Source organism: Phaseolus vulgaris, chromosome 8 (assembly GCF_000499845.2).
Source record: "Phaseolus vulgaris cultivar G19833 chromosome 8, P. vulgaris v2.0, whole genome shotgun sequence".
Lineage (NCBI taxonomy): Eukaryota > Viridiplantae > Streptophyta > Magnoliopsida > Fabales > Fabaceae > Phaseolus > Phaseolus vulgaris.
In genome coordinates, this window is record NC_023752.2 from 61,076,454 (window position 1) to 61,099,821 (window position 23,368).

At 30.5% G+C, this 23,368-nt stretch overlaps 3 protein-coding genes across 3 annotated transcripts; 2 read left to right on the plus strand and 1 right to left on the minus strand.

Annotated features, from left to right (window-relative positions):
* Positions 1–824: 824 nt before the first annotated feature.
* Positions 825–5,572, minus strand: LOC137826334 (uncharacterized). Its single transcript, XM_068632263.1, has 2 exons — positions 4,569–5,572; positions 825–1,161 (listed from the first exon to the last, which is right to left on the minus strand). Exon 1 carries the CDS (start codon positions 5,427–5,429, stop codon positions 4,584–4,586), a length of 846 nt encoding a protein of 281 aa, XP_068488364.1. The 5' UTR covers positions 5,430–5,572; the 3' UTR covers positions 825–1,161; positions 4,569–4,583.
* Positions 5,573–9,353: 3,781 nt separating this feature from the next.
* LOC137826333 (glucose-6-phosphate/phosphate translocator 1, chloroplastic-like) lies at positions 9,354–14,029 on the plus strand. The gene is made up of 5 exons (XM_068632262.1): positions 9,354–10,352; positions 10,860–11,085; positions 11,497–11,719; positions 12,625–12,838; positions 13,691–14,029. The coding sequence occupies exons 1-5, from the start codon at positions 9,834–9,836 to the stop codon at positions 13,700–13,702; spliced, it is 1,194 nt and encodes a 397-aa protein (XP_068488363.1). The 5' UTR covers positions 9,354–9,833; the 3' UTR covers positions 13,703–14,029.
* A 7,090-nt stretch (positions 14,030–21,119) lies between these two features.
* Positions 21,120–23,147, plus strand: LOC137826038 (putative F-box protein At3g29830). The gene is made up of 3 exons (XM_068631881.1): positions 21,120–22,093; positions 22,189–22,362; positions 22,776–23,147. Exons 1-3 carry the CDS (start codon positions 21,173–21,175, stop codon positions 23,070–23,072), a joined length of 1,392 nt encoding a protein of 463 aa, XP_068487982.1. The 5' UTR covers positions 21,120–21,172; the 3' UTR covers positions 23,073–23,147.
* The last annotated feature ends 221 nt before the right edge of the window (positions 23,148–23,368 follow it).

A 23,368-nucleotide genomic window follows, 5' to 3' on the forward strand; every position in this document is an offset into this window, starting at 1 on the left:
AAATAATAACATCGTTAGAATAATTTTTATAAAAGGGTACAAAACTAAAACAACTCACAAAAGTAAATTTAATTTAGATTTAATTACTTAAAAGAGAAGATCAAATTACGTGTTATCTTTGTATTTAATTTGAAAAAAGAAAAGAAAAAACAAACTAACCATTGGTTTAAAAACTATCATTTGTATTCCTAGAAAGACTATCATTTCCAACGGATAAAAGCATAAAGATGTGTTTAGTAAAGTAAAAAGAAAGAAAAACTAGATAAAAATAAAGATTGGTTGATTAAAATATATATATATATATATATATATATATATTAGAAAATGGAAACAAAATATTTTTTTATGAAAAACAAAAATATTAAGAAATCTTGTTTTCAAAAATATATTATTTATTTTTTTCATTAGTCATAATACATTAGAAATGAACACTGGAATGGTAGACAAAAATAAAGAAGTGAAGGACAAATGGGTTTGGCTTGCATTGATATTGAGGCTAATTCTCTCTGCAAGATCAATTGTGATCGGTACCAAATGTCTATTTTATCCTTAATCTTCAAGATACATATAAAGAAAATGTCTATTAACATTTTACCAATATAACAGTTTTAGATATTCAAATTCAAAACTGAAATATGTCTTTGGGATTTAAAAAAAAATGATAATGCAGATAGCAATTCATCTGGTGTAGGGAGAATTAGCCTGATATTGAACCCATAATCAGCCTTCTGTTTCTGTTTAAGATCATTCAAACACTCATCAAATATGTTCTGCATCTAACCATTTTTTTCAGTTTAAATAAGAGCAGAAAAATAAATAAAAAATTGATGCAGAAGCATTACCAATGTCATATCATGTAATAATATAACCCAAATGGCAGAAGGGGGTTCCTGTCCTACGTGATCCGGCATTGTTTTCCCCTGAAAATCTACACGGGGACTTGTATGGTCCAATGCTTAGATTTTAGTAGAATAATGTTTTCCTCAAAACATAAACTGTTTCTAAGATTACACATCCTCATCAAGACAAACAAAAAATCCCTAACAAGAGAGTGATTCAAGGTTGTACAAGCAACAATCAGTTCCTAAGTTTAAGCTGCATATTGAATTGCGCGCAACATGTCCAGAGTCCATATCTTGGTTCAGATTAGCAGTGAGAAACCTGCCATAATTATTTCAAGTTATATATTCAGTCCAACTTTACATAACCACATAAGTCACAAGAAAAATAATATACTACCAAGATGCTGAATGAATAATCCAATGTCTCAATCAAGTGCAATAAATATAACTTTCCAACAATGCCAAAGGTTAAAAGATTTCAGTGAGAAAGGCTATACAGGAGATGATGGAGAAAAGCAATATAAATCCGTTGATGAGAATCTTGCGAAATTATACCATGTCAAGTTTAATATGGACAGCGAAAGATGAAGATCAAGTTGTTGAATTAGACAGGGTTGGGACACAAACAGAGAGAGCACTGACACAATAACCACAAAAAAACAGCAGAATACCAAAGATAATTCATCACCAAATATTTTTAACTATGGACTACTAACACGTAAAATGCTGTGTACAACTGACATGTGAGATTATGTGCCAAATATGGAATCCGTATAAACATTACGAACATATCAATCATATCAGATTACTGAACATATTATGCATAGTACTCCAATATTCTATACAGAAACATGGCACCACCATGTATATTATAAAAATACAAGGGCTACACTGGTTATTTAAACACGAATCCTGTTGCTTAGTTCTTTCATTTTCCTCCCTATTTATCATATAGAGATGAAAAATAAATCAATAAAATAACTTCACTCCTGTTTTACTGAGATAAATCAGTATCATATAGCTGGCGTGTGTTGACTCACAATTTAGTGGCAAATAGTCAAGCTCGACACCTGGGCTTGACCCAAAAGGCACATTTTGTTTTAATTATTGTTCAAAAAAATTATATTTACTAATCGAGTACTTTGTTATCCTACTCAGTCATCCTTCATATCACTGTGTTAAGAAATGTGAGATTTTGTTGTTTTATATTAATCACAATATCATTTTATCTTAATCACAAAATCTCATAATTCTTAACAAGTGAAAACAACTTAGTAAGATGACATTGTAGATAACAACAAAGTTACTTAGTTAACACAAAAAGTAAATATACAAAAAAAATAATGAAACTCAATTAAAAATACCCAAATTTATAAAGAATTTGAAATTTAATTAAGCATTTAAAAATTAGACGATATGATCAAATTAAATTAAATTTGGTTGAATTTGTTTAGTTTGGGTAATTTAAATTTTAAACAAACTAGCATTTTGATTTATCTAGGCTTTAATTTTTCACATCATCTGATTTGCCAACACTATGGCCTCAGCTATTTATAGTTGTATCATCTCCTCAACAATAAAAATGGGTATAATTTTGAAAGAAGTGTTTTATTCTTAAAATGCACCATATGCATAAAATAGTAAGAACCTGTTCCTTTTTCATGAATCAGACACTTCCTACCTTACCCGTTAATGATACCACCGCAGATAAGTAGCATAGATAAAAGAAAAGAATTCCATGATGCAAAGAACAATTAAAATGTACCAAAGCACAATTTGGATAAAAACAACAAAATTTGTGAAGATACTTTAATCTAGCATTCTGGTTTTCTTTATAAGTATTCAAATGACAAGATTACACATTGTTGAAACTCATCAGCATATCTAAAGGATTGTTTGTTTTCTCTTGTAGTTTTATTTAAAAAGGTATTTAGAATGATCTAAATAAAGTGTCTATAAACTACTATCCTTCATTCTCTGTTTTTAAACAATATAGATATAGACTTCTAGTGTATATGATGTGTAGATTTTTTACTTATTTCAAAATAACAGCTAAATTCACTGATAAAAAAGAATTTAACATATTAAGTTGTATCTTTATTCAAATCCCTACAAAACCCCATATGAAACTAAATTACAAAATACATAGAGCCAACCTAAACAAAATAATCCACAATTCCCCTAACCTGAAAGCACTTAAATAAATAGCTGCTTTTCTGATTTAGGTAAGCCTACTATTCCTTGCCAACTAAATCACCAACTTGAAAAGCCAATGGAAGAGATCCTCCTATCCCACCTAGCAACTTTTACCTTTCACATGAATCCCATCAGATCCACTCAACACTGACAAGAACTCCAAAAAAAAACCTAGCATGTACTTATGAACATGATGAAACTGAAAAAGTTGGTATAGTAGTCAGGAATTAGACTGTTATAACTGCAAGCACAAGAATGCTCGCATCTTCACAGACCTGTGCCATGCATTTCAGATACGACCCTTCTTAAATCAAAACATCATGCTTTCTCCCCAACACAAACCAAATAAAGCATGCATAAATTCACTACCCTAAACTCAAAAAAGTTGGCTGGATTTTCTCCAGCGGAAATAGGAACCCAAGGCACAGTCGCATCCCTCATAATGCAAGAAATTGAGTACTTCAGCAGGATTGATTCAAATTCACAAAGGAGCAAGTCTCAAATCACAGAGGTGGGTTCCTCCAATAGTAGTACAAGTTCTAAGAACGACAATTGTATCTATGGTAGAAGAAAGTACAAAGAAAAGGTGAGTGAGTAGCAGTGCAGGCTTTTACCAAGTGTGTGCTCTATGGTTGATGTATCAGACAATGGTAGGCCAAATGGGACCTCAGCTTTCAGTTACAGGAATCTGAAGTCGGACACGAAAAAGTTACAGGTCTAGATTATGCTCTCGGAAAGTTTTGAAAAACCAAGCTTCTTAAGACGACTTGCTAAAGTTGTAGCCCAAGCCTTTTCTACATTCCCTCATTTTATGTCCACAACTTCAACAATGTTAGGTATCTTTTTATCATTTTTCTCCCTCACTGGAGTTCTACCCACTGAACAATTATCAGAACCTAGCATGGGTATTGACTGAGTAATTTGCTTGGTTAGAGTGGGCAAATAGCAGTTAGTAATTTGTAGTGAAGTTACCCTTCTTCACATAATTCGATGACTTCCAGACATTAAATAACAACAAAATACTAACAAAGTCAGCTTCGAATCTATCTGGCCACCAATAACACATACAATTTACATACACCTTCTTCTATTAAAATAGTGTATCCAAAAGGTAAATTCAAAAATCGTTTATGGTAGACAACATGCTGTTCTTTACTCTGCAACTCATTGGTCACAACACAAAAATATCGATAGACAATTCAATTGAATTCAAAAACTTCATAACATGTTGATGTTAAATTTTGCTTCACTTCCAAAAGCAAATTTGAGTTGGGATTACGAATAGCTCAAAATTCCTTTACCAAAAAAAGTAATATGATCCGCTAATTACAACAGTACCAAGGATCACGACTGCAACCCCGTTTTAAAACCTTGATGTAGAAAATTTTAAACTAGATCTTACATCAAACTTACTATGGGAGTAAACTCGACCAAACATAAATCAATTCACGGTAAATTTCACAAACAGACGCACTCAGTCTTACAAAAATCTAAAAGACAGGAATGAGAAAGACATCAGATACAACCTACCAATCCATTCTCCCATTACTGTTGTTGTTGATTTTGAGGGTTTGGGGGAGGAGGCATGCCAGGTCGAGGAGGACCAAACACCGGAACACCGCTGCCAGGTGGTGGCGGCATGCCGGGGCGAGGAGGAGGAGGCGCAGGCATCCCGGGGCGAGGCGGAGCAGGAGGTCCTCTCACCATCTGTCCTGGAGGGGGAGGTCCCATGGGGCGCTGTCCAAACTGCGGGGGTGGAACGGAGAACTGAGGCGGAGCGCCACCAGGTCTAGGAGGAGCAAATTGCCCGGGTGGCATAGGAGGAGGGGGTCCCCTACCCATGGGGGGAGGAGCGAATTGGCCTGGCATCTGCCCCGGAGGGCGCATCACCGGCGGACCTCCAGGATACGACACCGGCGGCGCATTGAGCTGCGGTGGGCGCGAGATCTGCGGCTGCATCATGCCCGGTGCAGGGCCACCAACGCCGCGAACTGGGCCGGCGAGACCAGGCTGGGCCTGGATAACGGGGGCAGGAGGAATGCCTCTTCCGGCAGCACGACCGATTCCGGGGCCAGCGAGCGCGGCGGCACTGACGGCCTTGGAGCGGGACTCTTCCGGCGGAGGCGGGCCCTCAACGGTCATAGAAATGACTTCCTCCCCGCGGAGGAGGACAAGACCGAGCGTGCGGCGGTCCTCACGGTCGCCGCCGTCTGCGGGCTTCTTGCCCTTAGCCGGAGGAAGCTTGCGGAACTCCTCGCAGTCACCGAGAACGAGGTTCATGTGGCGGTCGAACGCCATGAACTTTCCGACAAGCTGGCGTCCGTCCTGAATGGTGACGCGCATTCGGTAGTTGATGTACTGGAGCATTTTGGAACTCTTAGACATCGACATTTTGGAAGAACACAAATTTTGCTCGCAGTTTCTTCACTGAGAGTGTTCTAGGGTTTAACAAGAATTGGGACTTCACAGAGAGGGAAACGTTCTAAAACACTACCAATATCCCTTTTCTTTAACACTACCAAACTCAATCAAATGGATCCAGGCCCAAGCCCAGAACCCAAAAGCCTTTTTTTTTAAAAAAAATATCGCGTAACGTAGTTTGGGAAATTGAATATTATAATTCACAGACCAAAACATATTATTGTAAATTTAATGTAACCAAAAATATCTATTAGACTTTAATCTTACCTGTGATAAAGAAAAAAAATCTAGATTCAAAATAGTTTGAGAAAAATAAGAAAAAGTTTATCAGAAAATTACTTAAAGAAATTATGAGACTTCAAAAATAAATAACTAAATATTGAAAATTAAAATTTGTATACTTAACATAAACTATAATTTTAACTGTTGTTTTAAAACAAAAAACATATCTATTAAACTAAAATTAGGTTTTGCAAATTTATATTTGTAGCACCGGATATTATGATGGATGACGAAAATATTTTAAAAAAATATAGAAGTTGTTATTATAATCTATTATAAAAAAATATAAAAAATAATAATTTACTATATTAAATTTGGGATTTGTAAGGAAGGTGTTAACATAAAAAAAATAAAATTTACAAAAGGAAAGATTTTAATTATCAAATGAATACGAGGTTTAACATGATAATTCTCAAAATTTGGAAAATAAAAACTTAATTAACAATGGTGACTATAATTAATAATTTTAAAAATTGTATACACAAAATTTTTAATTATAAAGTGAATCTGACTCGACATAATAATTAATAATTAATATTTTTTTAATTTACTTTTCACAAATAATTCATAATAAAGCTTAAAGTTGAAGTAACAATTTCTAAGAAAAAACAAGAATGAATTACTTGAAATTCAAGCATACATTTTGTATAACAAAGAGAAAAATGGGCCTTTATTTTTCTAAGAAGAAGGACCCATGTCCCTTTTAACCAAGACAAATGGATTCCTCCTTATTAGACAACAACAACTAATTTCCAAGAATTAAGAAATTTTTAGCACATTTGTTTCCAAAATATATCATGCATATAATAAATTTCATAGACAAATTCTCCTTCCACCTACATGTCTTTCATGCACCTTAATATTATTCGTTAAAAGTGAGTTTTAATTTTTTTTTAAATTTTAAATAATTTTAAATGAAGTATAATCTCACTCGTTTACCTCAGTTACAACTGTGCATCTCATACTTCTTTTCTAGCCGCATATACTTCTATTGTTACCAGTCACAATGTTTGAGAAGATAGTTTCATTATTTGAACATGTGTGAAAGAGTTAACGAGAAAATTTGTTGTGTTTAACATTATTCATTGTGAAAATAGTTTGTTTTTTAATTTTGTACTCCATTTTTGTGCCTTGTTAATTATTTTTTCTGAGTTTTATAACTTCAAAAAAAATAAAGAAAACATAATCATCACTAGTAAAAATATTACAAAACTTACCACAATCACCAACCAACGTTCACCACAAACAACTACATCACATCCTTTATTCAATATTAAAAATAATATGCATGAACAATTTGCCTAATAAATAAATAGCATGCAGTTAAATTGGATGGAGAAAAAGTTATTATCATCTATTTAATGTTATTTTTTATTAATTAAGCAATTTTTTTTAATGACCGTGTTGGCAGTATAGTTTTTTATTTTAAATTCATATTAATTGAAATTCATCTTGACCTAATCACCACCCCACTCACATTATTTTATCAAGAAAATGACGATGATTAATTTTAAAAAGTTAAGAAGAAATAAAAAAAAAAAAAATTTAAAGAAATAACAAGATTTAAGAATTGAATTATGTTACATGTTAAATACAACTCACATGAGAATACATTACAAACTCTATAAATAAATATGTTACGAGAGAATACATTACAAACTCTATAAATAAATATGTTGTACAGTAATAAGATATGTTTTTATCAATATATTAATTATACTCGAATACTTAATCCATACTTAATCCTTAATTGTTGGATAATCTTTTATAAAAATAGTTCTAACTGATAATTCAAGATCATACATGAAAAAAAAAAAAACATGAACACTATATATAAAAAAAAAAGGAAAACACCAACTAAGAGAAAAATCAACTCTCTATAGATACTATTTAAACATTATACAAGTAAAAAATAAAATAATTAAATAGTTAAAATTGTAATTTACATTACTTAACATAAAATATGATTTTAAAAACCATATATACCAAACTAAAATAAGGTCTCACAATTTATAGTTTTTTAATTTAAGATCTCACCATGTCATATTACCAACATGTGTTTAGTATGATTTCTTTTACTCGACACAACATGTGTTTTATATTTGACATATTTCTCAATATAATCATATTTTCTTTGGGTAGGAAATTTATAATTTTCAATCAAATGAAATACATTAATTAAATTTGAATTGTTTTTATTTTTGAAATGTTTTATTATTAAATGTTGGAGATCCCACGTCGACTAGAAATTAGAGCCTTTCATTGTATATAAGTGGGGGCAAACCTCAACCCTATGAGTCGGTTTTATGGGTTGAGTTAGGCTTAAAGTCCATTTCATATATCAGAGTCATTTCGAGTCTATCCTAGCGAATGTTTGTGTTGAGTTTATCGTGTCACCCGCTATCGGACCGTTATCGGACCATCCATAATATATATTTCCACGCACGAGTTGGTAGTATCAGCGTGAGGAGGGTGTGTTAGGCTTAAAGTCCAGTTCGTAATATTAAATTATTGAACAAATTTGAAATTATTTTCTTCTATTTTTTCTAACTTGCTGTTTCCTTCGTCCAAGTGATTGCATTCTCGTATTCATCATTCCTGAAATCGAAACGTATGTGAAGAGTGTGACATTATTGTACTTATATATAAGTTTTGTACGATGTATTAACCTACTGTTTCATTACAATCTGACACGTGGACCCTTCTCCACCGTTTTAACTCAATAAAATCCACGTGTTTACTTCTTCTTCTCTGTCACATGCATAAACTACAACAACAACATGGAACATGCTAACTACGAATTTTTTCTTTTTTTACTCAAATTCTGTTCACAATTTTTACTCAAATAATCTAACCTTAATTTTCAGAAATTAACTATTCACACAACTATTATTCTTCTACAAATTAAAATAACCAACTTAAAAGTGCTTATAAATAATTCGTTTTATGTATTATAGATTAAAATACATAAATTAAAGTACAAGATTCCCACTTTCTCCTATTTTATCAATTATTATTTTTAATAATTTATCTTATTTTTTTTATTATAAAAATTTTCATGTTAAGCATCTTTTGTTAACTAAAGTTACATTTTACATAAAAGATGATTTTTTTCTCCTAGTAACCATATACAAGCATTCCATATCTATTATTTATTAAAAAAATCCACATTTATTTTTATAGATATATTTAATATTTTTAGCTTCTCATTTTTATTTTATCTCTAAATTAAATTTTAAAGATTTTCTAATCGTTAGAAATGATCTTATATCAAAACGTTAATTATATTATAAACCTAAAATGTAACCAACATATTAAAAAATATCTACAGTATAAATTTACACATTCTAAAAGATTTTTTGTTTTTTTTTAATTATGATGAATTTGAAATTTTGTTATCTAAAAATATATTCATTCTATACAAATTTTGTCATTAAAAAAAATCTTCAAATATTAATTATAAATTACAAAAACACACAATCATTCTTTCCACTTTATCAATTAGACTTTCTGATAGTATATATTTTCTCTGAAATTTATTATATATCTTATAGTTATTTTATTTATCATCTTGTTTATTATATATATACTTGAAAAGTTGATTTTTTCACAGTTTTACTATAGCAGTGAGCAACGAAACAAAGGCTTTAGAAAAGGGAAAAAAACCAGCAAAGTGACTGCATCTTTCGTCCTCTTCTACTGCTTTACCAAACCCCATTGTTGAGTCTTTACCATCTTTCCAAGACCAGATCCCAAGTTGTCTTACCCTTAAAAAGTTTATAATATTTTCTAGACTTAAATAGTTCCTTATCATTAGCAAAGTTCTATGATTCTGCTACATTAACTTTGAGTTAAAGAGCCAAATCATAGAGACATTCTCAGATCACATAATAATTATAGTGCTCAGTCCGTGAGATTTCATTTCACGGCTCTGACACTGAGACTGACACACTCGCACGGGATCCCTATTTTCTATTCTCCTTTTTCTGATTTTCCCCTTCATTTATTAGCTACCCATTAAAGTTTTGATCGGAAAGTTTAGTTTTTTATATTCTTTTTTATTGTTTTTCGCCGTTTCATCAGTGATCACACATGATTTCCACCGTGATCCAGCCCGCCATATCGATCGGAGCCTCTGATGTTTTGCTACGGCAAAAGGGTCCAGCTTTAACCTCTGGGCACTCATGTTCCCTTGTTGTCCCTGCTTCCCACCCAAGGGAGAAGACTCTGAGATCTCTGTTTTCAGTGCAAAAGCCACTTCACCTTTCATGTGTTGGTTTGGGGAATTTTGTTGGGTCTCCGGTGAGGCGTGAACGTGGTGATCTGGGGACATGTAGGGCGTATGAGGCTGAGAGGCCAGAGGTGGAAGGGGCTGGGGATCCATCAGAGGCTGCTAAGAAGGTGAAAATTGGTATATACTTTGCAACCTGGTGGGCTCTGAATGTGGTGTTCAACATCTATAACAAGAAGGTGCTGAATGCGTACCCCTACCCTTGGCTTACCTCAACTCTCTCCCTTGCATGTGGGTCTCTCATGATGTTGATCTCCTGGGCCACCAGGATAGCCGAGCCTCCTAAGACTGATCTTGAGTTCTGGAAGACTTTGTTCCCTGTAAGTTAGTGACTTTTGGTTCCATCCTTAGAAAAAAGGTTTATGAAAGAATGTGAAAGCATGTTTTTGTTTGTTCACGTGTTGTATATGTAACCCGGGTTTTAAATTGTGCTCATTGCCACGGTTTTGTTGTGATTCTGGATACTGTGGGAAATTGTGAAGAAATGTGATTGATAGGGCCACATCCATGGTTTGGTCATAGAGTTCCTAGAAAGCTTGATGTTTTGTGAAATCACTTTTTAAATATGGAATTTTATTCCATCCATTGATGTATATTGTTTGATGATTTCATGAAAAAAAGAACAAAGTTAATTCATTTAAACTGTGTTGAATTGGGAGGAGCTTTATTAGTGTTTTTTTTTTCAATGATGAAAAATGATGTTTTGAAAGCGGAAAATTCACTCTTTTTTTTATTCAAATGAGAACTTGCATGGTTGGCCTTTTCTCTCTAATTATTAATATCTGGAAGTAGACAGAAGTGCTTAGTGTTTGATGTTTTTCCTTCAGGTTGCTGTTGCACATACAATAGGACATGTAGCGGCAACTGTTAGCATGTCAAAAGTTGCAGTATCCTTCACCCATATCATAAAGAGTGGTGAACCTGCTTTCAGTGTTCTTGTTTCCAGATTTCTTCTGGGTGAGACCTTCCCGGTGCCAGTCTATCTGTCTTTACTTCCAATCATCGGTGGATGTGCACTTGCTGCTGTTACTGAGCTCAACTTCAACATGATTGGTAAAGAAGCTGCTTTTCTGTTAAAAGAACGTTTTCTCAATTACATTCTGTTGCATTTTTGTATTTTGTTGTGGAGCATAGTGTAGAAGTTGGATATGCTATAATAAATTGACTTGCGCTTAAATTTGACCTGTGAGAAGATAGTTTGATCCAAAGTATTGGTTAAGGCAAGAACAGAGTCCCCATCTCCCCCTACTCAAGTAAAATGTTTATTACTTAACTCCTGTTTGTTTATTTAATTATTGTGTGTTAATGCTTGTGTTGAGACATCAATGGAAAGGATGGTTTACTGCTATATAGTATACATAGTTACCAGATGTTATGATAGAATATATTTCTGATATTTGTTTGCAATTGAGTCTTTTCATCCATCTTGATTTTGATTTCATAACTGCTTTATTATATTTTCAGGTTTTATGGGAGCTATGATATCGAATTTGGCATTCGTGTTCCGTAATATCTTTTCAAAGAAGGGCATGAAGGGAAAGGCTGTTAGTGGAATGAATTACTATGCATGTTTATCTATATTGTCTCTTGTAATTCTCACACCTTTTGCAATTGCTGTGGAGGGACCACAGATGTGGGCAGCAGGATGGCAAACAGCACTCTCTCAAATTGGACCTCAATTTATATGGTAACTATAAGATGTTTACTTATCTGATGTTATCATTGCTGCGTTTTCATAAATGTTATATTTTGAAATTGTCATAAACTCATAATATTTTTACGTCTTTATTTAGTGTTCTTTTCAGAAATTCGAATTTATTTGATGGTAGGCTAATTATGAGTTATTTTTTTTAAAACGTGTATATGATATAATGTTTGTTTGTTTTATGGAGTTGCTATGTAGTTGTTGGAAAATAGCATTTTGTATGAATTTAATGGTTATGTACTATCAAAATGAATTTTACATCGTTGATCAATCAGATATAACTATTGTTATTTATGGCTATTAAGGTAGTAATTGTGAAAGTAAACAAACATATCATATATGCTGGTTTTATATTGGATGATGTGCATAGCTTATTCTCTCTGTTAGTGAGAGGGCTATTTTTAGTAGAGTGAGGAGCAAATGTTGACCTAATAACTTTACCTTTTTGTTTACTTTGAGAAAGGAGAACATTTACTCAGTAACCATTTGGTCCTAAATTGATGGTTAATATCTTTTGTTTAATTATAAATTTGATGTGATTTTTCCCTTTATAATTACAGATCAAATGGGATTTGTGATTAAATACACAATTTTAACAGTTAACTTTAATCTAGTAGTCGTGATTTAGATGTTTACATTTATGAAAATAATTAAGAGTTCTCATTTTATACACTCCACTCACACATATCATATGCCCTTTGTGATGTTTTATGTGAAACCTGATTTACGTGTTTGGGTTTTCAAGCAGAAATTTGACTAGAGTTCTTTTATTTTTATTTTGAGTTATCCATTATTCTTGTTCTTTCTTTCTTTCACATGTGGTCCTTAAAAGCTTCTGTGCTTCTTCTGTCTTATGATTGTTTATGGGTGTTACCTGTGCACAACAGGTGGGTGGCAGCTCAGAGTATATTTTATCACCTGTATAATCAGGTGTCATACATGTCTCTGGATCAGATCTCTCCTTTGACATTTAGCATTGGAAACACCATGAAACGTATATCTGTTATAGTTTCTTCAATTATCATCTTCCACACACCAGTTCAGCCGGTTAATGCTCTTGGAGCTGCTATTGCCATCCTCGGAACCTTCTTGTATTCTCAGGTAGTATCTAGATGAGATTTTTGCATAGTGATATTTGATCTCAGGTTGTAATGTCGCTGGTTGAGTGATAAGAAGCTTGTGTTGAGATTATTTATATAAGCGTTGAAGCACCCCTGAAATGCCTCATTTTATTTTATTTATTTATTGATGATAAAAAAAAATAGTGATATTTAATCTGTTGATTATTATGCCCCTTGGCCATATCATGTGCTTAATGAAACATAGACATGCTCTCAGTGTTATCCATTAGTAGTTTGAGCCTTGGAGGATCCTTTTCAAAGGTTGTACTAGGGTGGATTTGGAGGGTAACTTCAGTCGTGTCATAGATTGTGTTGTTGGAGGATGGGTGATTAGGTGGACTAACTTCAAGGTGGAGGAACCTACATTGTCTAGAGTGCAAACAATTTGATATTGAGTACACATGAAGGAAAAAATTGAGATTTAAAGTCACAAGAGGTCAAAGTTGAGTGCCAATTTATCTTGGTGTGTGTCTATACTTTCCATCTAGTGGAGAGATTTTCTAAATATTAGGAATCCAAGTATGAGTTTGAATTCCACATTAAGTATAAATGAACAAGTTGAGCAACATACAAGAAAAAGAACCACAAACCTATTGTGTTAAGGTTTTGGGTTGAAGATGGTATCATGATCTCTTATATGTGTTTATTCATTCATGCTATTGGTTTGAATCCATGCATCACTTTTTTTTCACACCATATTCTGATAGGCTCATACCCTTTTTGTATTATACTGGCTGACTTTGTGATATCTTATGTGGTTGTTTCTTTTGAAAATAACAATTTTAGTTTCAAGTATACATACGTAATCTCTCATTCTACTCATTTTTTGCAGGCAAAGCAGTAGGGTGGAGGAGTTAAGAATAATCCCCTGTGGTCATACAAGGTCACTGATAAGGAAGTCCGTTTTGGAATGTGGTTAGCAGGATTTTGGTAAAGTCTGGATGATCCAGCTGTTTTGTCTATTTGTTTATAAAAGTAATAGTCAATAATGATGAAACTGCTGAGGAACATTCTCATTAGAGATTATTAGGTTTTTTACTCCTTCTCTGCTTCTGAATTATCATCAAGTCTGAGGAATAAATGTGTGTATTTGTTTAGTCTGAGATAATTTCTCAAAACATGGTATATTATAATAAGGTGATAATGATAATCTGAAATCTGTTTCATGCTCCTTATGGTTCACATAAGGTATTCTCTTATGTTGGCACTAATGAACATAACAAGTTTTTTTAATTCTTACAATTCTCTTGCAGTAAGAGTTAAAAATAACGGAAAAAGGGATACAAATGGTTGCAGAGATTTAAATGAATTGATTTATAAAAGCTAAAATCAAAAGCTCATTTGAAAAATCACAACTAATTCTTTCTTTTTGGTGTATATATAAAATGGACATTTGTTGAAGCAATAAGCAGATAAGAGAAAATAGAACAAAATAGAATATAGAACAAAATAGAATAATAACATCGAGAATTCGATTATTTTTATTTTTAACGTGAGAAAACTTTCTTTAACTTTTATAACCGTTTCTGGTGTGGCTGAAATCAAGTTTCTACTGTCAGAACTTGGTGCAAAAATGGTAGAAATCATTAGATTTTGTATCTTGATAGCAGGTGAACATAATAGCAGCAAAAATATCAGTTTTTTTCTGTGTGTGGATACCAAGTATCTATTATTTCACACATTCAAGTGATTATGTTTACATGCACCATGAGAAGCAGAGAGTGAAGGTATAGAAAAAGGAACATAGAAATGTTAAGAATTAGATGAGAAAGCCAAAGCAGTGTGATGGTAAAACAGCTACATGCTACTCTACCATTGATATGAAGGAAAAGTGAGTTCCACAAGTCACTGCATTGGAACTTTACCGTCCAATAACATCCTGAATTTGATATTAATGTCACTGTGCAAAGTGTTGTTTGAGTATGAATAAACTGTTGAACAGTGTAGAAGAGCAGAAGGAGGAAGCAGCAATGAGAAACTAGATGGGCCTAATGAGATAATAGAAGAGAATTTTGGTCAAAATGTGTTTTTCAATGGCTGCTTGTGGATGACATTTAAGAGGCTAATGAAGCCCAAGAATATTTTTATGGATAAGGTTTTCAAAACCAGAAGCAAGAAGTATTTTTAAATATATTAATTTATTTAAATAATTCCATTTTTAAATATTTTATTTGAGTGAAACAATTTAAATTTATTAAACTTTAATTTCTTTTATTTGAGTAAAATATTTCAATCACTACCTATGTAGCACAGACACGGATAGTGACACGAAGATACGTATAATTTTTAAAATGTAGGACACAGAGACACAAATTTATATATTATATAATTATAAATTATATAAATTGACAATAAAGATTTATGTGTAAATAGAAAATAATTTTAGAGACAAAAATAATTAGTTGTTATAATGACTAAATTAGAGACAATTTTAAAGACTAAAAAAAATATTGTTTTCTAAATTAGTTTCTAAATTGGTATCTAATTAGCTACCAAGATTTTAACTACCAATTATTTTATACTCTAAATTTGGTAACAAAAATCTTGATAAATAAAAACTAATTTAGAAACCAATAATTTTTTTAATCTATAAAATGATCTTTAGTTATTATAACAACTAATTAATTTTAATATTTAAAATTAGTTTTTATGACGTGACCAGCATTAGAATTGTTAATATGCTAAGGAAACATGTGTTCAATTTAGGATTGATGTACACAGAATGTAGTTTTAAGATTTTTGTTTTAACCTTTTTAATTCAGAGATTACTTTTAAAAGTAGCATGTGATATATAATGATTTACCTTCTATGCCTTTTACCGATTTATATCTCATAAATTAATGTATCATTCTTGTTCTTTTTCCTTTTTAAAATTATATCTTTTTGTTTATTCAAAGATATAACCCTCTTTTAAGTTTCTCAAGTCTCATGTGCATTCTAGCATTATAGTAGAGTATGGAGAATGAGTTATAGTTAAATTATGAGAAAGGTTGAGAGCATATCTTTAACTATAAATCATATGGTTACTATTGTATACAATTATGCACTTATCATCAATATTAGAATCATGACTTTCTATTTTAATTTTGTGTAAACTTTTATGTTGATTGAAAAATCTGATATAAATAGAGATAATATAAAAAGTTTAAATACTTTTATGTTAATTAATGAGTCGATACAATAAATTATATTTTATATATTGTGTTTCTACAAGAGTTTAGAAAAAAAAAAATTTCTTAACCTGTTGACTTCTCGGTCTTTTCTCTTGAATTGGGCTTTCGGTATATTGTTCCTTTGATTTGGGATTAGGCTTAGACGATTGGAAAATTCACTTATCTGGGTTGGATGCACTGGGTCTCTCGGCCTTTGATTTTGATCTCGATCTCCTCTCTCGGGTAGATGTGTGTACCTACAAGACGCTCTGATACCAAAGTTAAAATCAGTTTTATAAAGTTATAGATAAATACACTCTACTTACTTCTTGAATTGAATAACTATTTATAATGTTCTCTTATTAAACTTAGAAGTTGTTTGGGCCTCTTTTTATTTTGTACCTAATATTTTCAAACACACAATTGTCTATTTGAGCTTATTTTATGAAATTTGTTACAATAATTAATTTAATATTATTTATTTATATTTTTTTGCATTTCATACTGATTATGAAAATAATCAATATAGAAAGTTGGAATTTTAAAAAAAAATCCATTGTTTTTATTCGATTTTTTCTTTCCAACAGTTCCAAAAGAACACGTATTTCAGACAGATTAAGGATGAGGTGATAAGCACAATGGTGAACTAGTGGTAGTCAACTTGTGACAAGAGTCTTACACTGATCTTTTAATCTGGATAAGACTCTTTTCTAATATCCTATTAAATATTATATTAATATTAATCATTATAAGAAAGATAACATCTAAATAATATTTACATTTTATGAGAATTATAATATATATATATATATAATTATATAATTATATAATTATTTCTCTCTTCAACATATTTTGCTGAAATTTGTTTTTTATATCATCTATTCCTGTGTAACACACAATAAATACATATTAAGAAAAATCTCACAAGCACACAAAACAGATAAATTAGTGTTTTAAAATATGAGATATATGTATATATTAGATCATATACTTATAATTTCATAATTTATGCATGTCAATCAAATCTCATTCCTATATTTTTAAGGATACGCATTTCATAAATTCATTAAGTATATATAAGAATTAATTGTCTAATTTTAAGCTCAACTAGATGCATCTGCATCTTCTGTAATAAATCACATACATCAATATCACAGACACTTTGATTCTACTTCCACAACACACATGTATTGAATTAAATTTAAAAACTTGCATGTGTCATACTATCTTTACTAAATTGTCATCACAAGAAAGTTACATAATAGCAACAAAATCTACTCATATGATAAGCTAAATCCCTATGCCTAATAGACAATTCTTTTTCACATTGCATATTAGGTCATAGTAACCTCTTTCAATTCTCACCACCTATTGTGTGAAGTATTATTAATATTTACTTTATTTTGTTATGCATTAAATATTCAATTTTATTGTTATTCCTTGCATTTTTACTGTCTAAAAAATTATATCAATTACTACAACCAAATAATAGATCCAAAAACAAAAATATAAAAAAAGAAAAAATGATTTTTTTTTTAAAAGTAATAGGTCAACTCGCCAGCTTGCCAACCTACCTTATGACGGGGTGAGTTACCAATTTCAACCCCTATAATCTTGACATGTCAGTCTAGTCCACCTCAAATTTAGGCGAGTTAGTGACATATCGAGCCAAAAGGAGTCGAGTTGACTTGTATTGCTACCCCTAATGAGAATTCATATTAAACAACACGACTTGTTAGATTAATATGCTTTTAATCCTTGAAATACAAACTACTTAATATATTGAATTGTAATTATTTTTAGATTTATCAATTATTTTAGATTCCTAACATGTTTTTGGGCTAAACATTGTCTCAATCGACCATCTCAACCATACACAGTTTGTGGCAAATGACTTCAACCACAAAAATTATTTATGGATTAAGTTATATTTTTCGTCCCTGTATATAACATGAAATTGATCTTCTTCTTTGGTTCAAACTTTAAACCATCCAAGTACTTGTAGTATGAAAATAATTGAAATGAGTCATTCTTTATGTGTATGTGAAATGATTGTTAATTTTTTTCAAAGATTATTAGTTTTTTTCAAAATTTGTTATTTTGATGGTAGATTGATGTTCATTATAACTACTTTCAATGGATTGATGAAGTGAAACCTCAAATTGAATCAATTACACATTAACAATGACTTATTTCAATCATTTTCATACTTAAATCATTTTCATGGTTAAACACATGGTTTAAAATTTAGATCAAAGAGAACAAATAATTTAGTGTTATGATGTAATGACAAAAGATATATTTAATCCATTATTTATTAACCTGATTAATAATTAAAAAAGTTATTAATATAAAAAAGAAAAGATAATATAATTAATAAAGCTGTTACTGAGTACATTTGAAAATGGAATGAAACGACAACTGTAAATAGTAATTGATTATAATTAAATATATAATTCTTAAAACAGGAAAATTTATTTCTAATAGCTTGTTTTGTACCCTGTTTTTATAAATCAATGTGCTGCAATGAAAAGAGTGAAATACCAGTAACGTTAACATGGTCTGGTTTAATAAATTATGTAATAAGTTTAAGATTTAAATTTTATAAAAAGATACATACATTAATGTTATGTTCACATGGGTCTTCAATAAATTTAAAAATAAAACACATAAACTGATGTGAAAGTGGACCTAAATTTTTTTTATTTCTAAGATAAACAATATATAAAAAAATATTATTAAAAGATAGAAGAAAGAAAATATAAACATAGATGATTAAACCAAAACCTATATATTAACAAAATTGATACATAAATAAATAGTTTGTATTTATTCATAAAACACTTAATAAAATTGTTCTTTATGAATAAATCTTAAATTAACAAATTTATCTGCAAATTTATAAGATTAAGATTTAGATATTTAAATTTAACATCCTCATAATTAAGTAAGACTCTAATAAATTAATTTAGTTTAATTAAGTTTAAAATATTTCACAAATTTAAATATTTTTAATTAGATTTTTATTAAAAAATTATTCTATTGAATTCTCAAAAAAATTATATTTTTATTGGGTATTTCTATTTAATCTTGTTGTTAATTGACAATGTAACTACTATTTTGCATTGTTGTCACTTATTTGTTGTTGTTAATTGACTATGTAACTATTATTTTGCATTGTTATTGCTTATTTGTTTTTATAGGAAACAAAATTATAGTATAATTAAGTTTTAAGTTCATAACTTTATGAGTATTTTTAATTAAATTTATATTAAAATATTTGTTCTATTTAATATATAAACATTTTATATTTTTAAAATGAATCCTTATGGTAAATTAGGGTGATGTAATAATTTGATTGTACAATCTCAAACAAATCCATAGGAACATAAAAAAATTGAAATCTTTGAATCCTAATTATCTTTATTAAATATCATTGTGTCACATAGTTTATTTGACTTTTATTTTATTATTTATTTTATAAAAAAAAATTATTTCATCTTATATAAAAATAATTAGAGTTTTAAAACTTTATTTTTTTTCTTTCTAAGTTTATAATGTTCCAAATTTAAACAACTAGAAATTTATTTTCTAAATTTAAACAACTATATCCTAAATGACAGTAAAAAATTAAATGAAAAATATAAAAAAAAATAGACACATAATAATATAATTTTATAATAAAATTTAACTAGAAATACCCAAATTTATGATAAATTTAAAATTTAATTAATTGAATTAACTTTTAGCTCATCAATTAATATATAATATAGTTTTTATAATAAAAATTTAACTAAAAATACTCAAATTTATGATAAACTTAAAACTTCATTAATTGAATTAACTTTTATCTCATCAATTAATATTTAATTAAGTCTCATAAAACTCATGCATTATAACGTATGAAGTTTGGACACTTCTTTTAAATGACGTGTTGGTGATAGATACTGACACATGTATGATACTCGTAAGACATGTATATTTGAAGTGTCAATTCAAAAAATATTTGTTGGATTTCTAATAATTCTAGCACAGTTCTAACACAATTTTAAAAATGACAAATACACTATTTTTCTAAAAACTCAAACTTATTGTATAATTTTTTATTATGATTATAAAAATAAGAAACAAATTCATCCTTTTGAACTAGTCATGAAAAACACATCTTTCTGCTCAAAAAAAAATCTGGAACATACTTGTGTACATAAATCTTTATTATCAATTTATATTTTATAATTATATAATATATAGATAATTCATACTTGTGTCTCACGGACACGAAGATACATAGATTTGTGTCTCTGTATCTCCGTGTCCATATCTGTATCAATGTCCGTGTCGTATCAGTGTTTATGTCAATGTCTGTACTACATAGATTATAACAAAAGTTTTCAAAATGATATGACACAATGATCCATTAAAAATTATGTTTATCCTCTTTAATCTACTTTGGTAGAGAAAAATATTCTCATGAAATTTTTTAACTGTTTGTAGTTTTTTTTAATAATAATACATAATTAAAAAGAATAAATAAATTTATTTTCTTTCTACTTTTTTTATTTAATAAAAATTATAATTTTCAAATTATTTCTTTCTTTCTTTTATTTTCTACTTCTTCACTTTTCCTTCCTCCACTTCAAACAATCAAGGAGAAGTGAACTAATATTGGCTCTATGATTTACAAATGAAAGAACAAAAAATTGGTAAAACTCTTTTATTATTCCTCACATATTTCATTAATTTCTTTATCTATCTTTATTTTATTGTCAAATCAATTTAAAGAAATTTTAAAATATTTCTCTATATTTTTCACCCATGTCAATATTCCATCACACTAGACATTCAAATTTATTTCTTACTTTTTTCCAATTTATTATTTATTTTTTATTTCATCCTTTTCAAAACCAAACACTGCAACCGCGTTATGGAACTTGACAACGTAGACCGTTACTATACTCTTATATAACAAGTGATTAATAAAATAATTAATGATGGGACTTAAAAAATAATTGCATTTCATATTAAATAAATGAATATTAATGTAATTCATTAATGATATTCTTTTTCTTTCTATATATACCTTTGAATTCCATTGGTATAATTGCAAAACCATCACCTTCATAACCCTCTTCTCCACATCCCAATTCTCAGCCATTTTAGCTATGAAAAATTTCATCAGTTTGTTGCCATTAGAGTTGCTCATCACCATCATTTCATTCCTTCCCTTCAAGGAAGCAGTGAAAAATTCTGTGCTTTTCAAAAACTGGTTGAAGGCATCAAAGTACACAAAAAATGTAGAGTTTGATGAAGTTTACTTTGTCAAACCAGACCAATCTTTGGAAACAGTGGAAATCCAGAGAAGGGCTTTTCTTGAGTTCATCAAAACTTGGATTGACAACCACAAAGGAACTGTGTTGGACAAGTTTTCTTTGAAGATGTCAATGCAGTTACCAGAAGTGGCTGAGATCATTGACCTATGTGCTGGTTTTGCCACACAACGCAAGGTGAAAGAACTCACTCTTGACTTTGCTGATTTGGATTGGGACGAGGATGATGTCTTTTTTGGAGATTACGAGGCACCCTTTGAACTGCCAAAACAGGTTTATGCATATGTTGGTCTTGAGTATTTAAAGTTGTATTCATGTAGTTTTATTGAGAGTGAAGTGCTGAACTTTCATCTGCTCAAAGAGGTTTCTCTGGGTTGGATGAAAGTGAGTCTCACTGCTATCAAAACTTTGCTTTCGAACTGTAAAATGCTTGAGAATTTGAGTTTGAAAAGGTGCTGGAGCTTGGAAAAGTTCATACTAGGGCAACCAGAAACCATGGCTCTGAAAACGCTTCTCATTGATCACTGTCGTTTTGAATTTGATGTTTTCAATGTCGATGCACCAAATCTCCAAACCTTCAACTACTATGGGCAGATGAAGTTCAACAGCATAGAACTTAATACCCCAGAACTAGAAGAGGCAGATCTTGACTTCTCTCTTGAATATGCATGTGTTGGACTTGGTTTTCCTCTATACAATCTGGTGAAAAACCTCTCAATTGTTAGCATTTTGACTGTGTGTAGTTATGTGCTTCAGGTATGTTTCTTTCTCAAAATAAATGGTCATCGTACAATGCTATATATTTCTGCTGATATCTAAATTGTTTTAACTATTGCATTTGATGTTCTAAGGTTATTCCTAGTGGACCTGAACAACTTCGAATGGAGGATAACTTGTCTGTGCAACATTTGATCTTGAATGCATCCATGCACGCAGACGAGTTTATAGGAATCGCATTCTTCCTCAACAGTTGCCCTAGGTTAGGGTGTCTCACCATTCAGATATGCCCAAAAAGTGACCTTTCTGTAAGTATAAATTTAGTATGCATTCAATTATTTTTTCGTGGATCGATAATATCAACTAGAAATTAAAGACTTTCACAGTATATAAGTGGAGTATATAAGTGGATGTAAACCTCACTTCATAAACCGGTTTTATGAGATTAAGTTGGGTTTAAGTTTATTTTTTAATATGAAATAAGAGTCTTTTCGAGTCTATCCAACGGAAAGTTTGTTGGGTTTATCAGGTGCACCCACTATCGGACTGTTATCGAACCATCCATATTATATTGTCTCATGTACGAACTGTCATTTGTGTGAAGAGTGCATTTCATATATAAATGAGTGAAAAACTCATCTCATAAACTGGTTTTACGAGATTAAGTTAGACTTAAAGTTTATTTCTTAATATCACCTATGATTTGTTGTAAACATTGCAGGACTATGAAGAACCGTTTTATTTTAACCTCCCCCGATTTTGGATCGACTTTTTGGGAGATTGTGAATGCTTGAGAACAAGTCTGGTGGAGGTGGAGATTGATGGGTACAGAGGGCACACGAATGAGAATCTTCTGCTTGAGTATTTGATCATAAGGGGATTTGTGTTGGAAAACATGATTATAAACTTGCTGAGGGATGATTCTGGTCAGATCGTGGAGCCTTATTCTCGTTTATATGCAGAAAATCTTTTGCGAGTTCGATCTGGTTCAAGAAACTTAGAGATAACAATATGTTAGTTATTAAATAATAGTTTATAGTATTTCCATCAATAATCTCTTGTATGAGTTCTCCATCAATAAAAATATTATTCCATATAGACTTCATAGCTATTTCACACATTCATTTCTAAATTTTATCTTCTTCTCTCTTTACATTTCACATTCTACATGAATTGCAAATAAATGAATTTTGAACACTACAAATATGTGTTTATAAATATATTATATCACAATTTCTATGTCCTTTTATTAGAATATGAGAATAATTTTGGTTCTTGAATTTTTCATCACTATTTTGAAGGTTTTAGACTTTT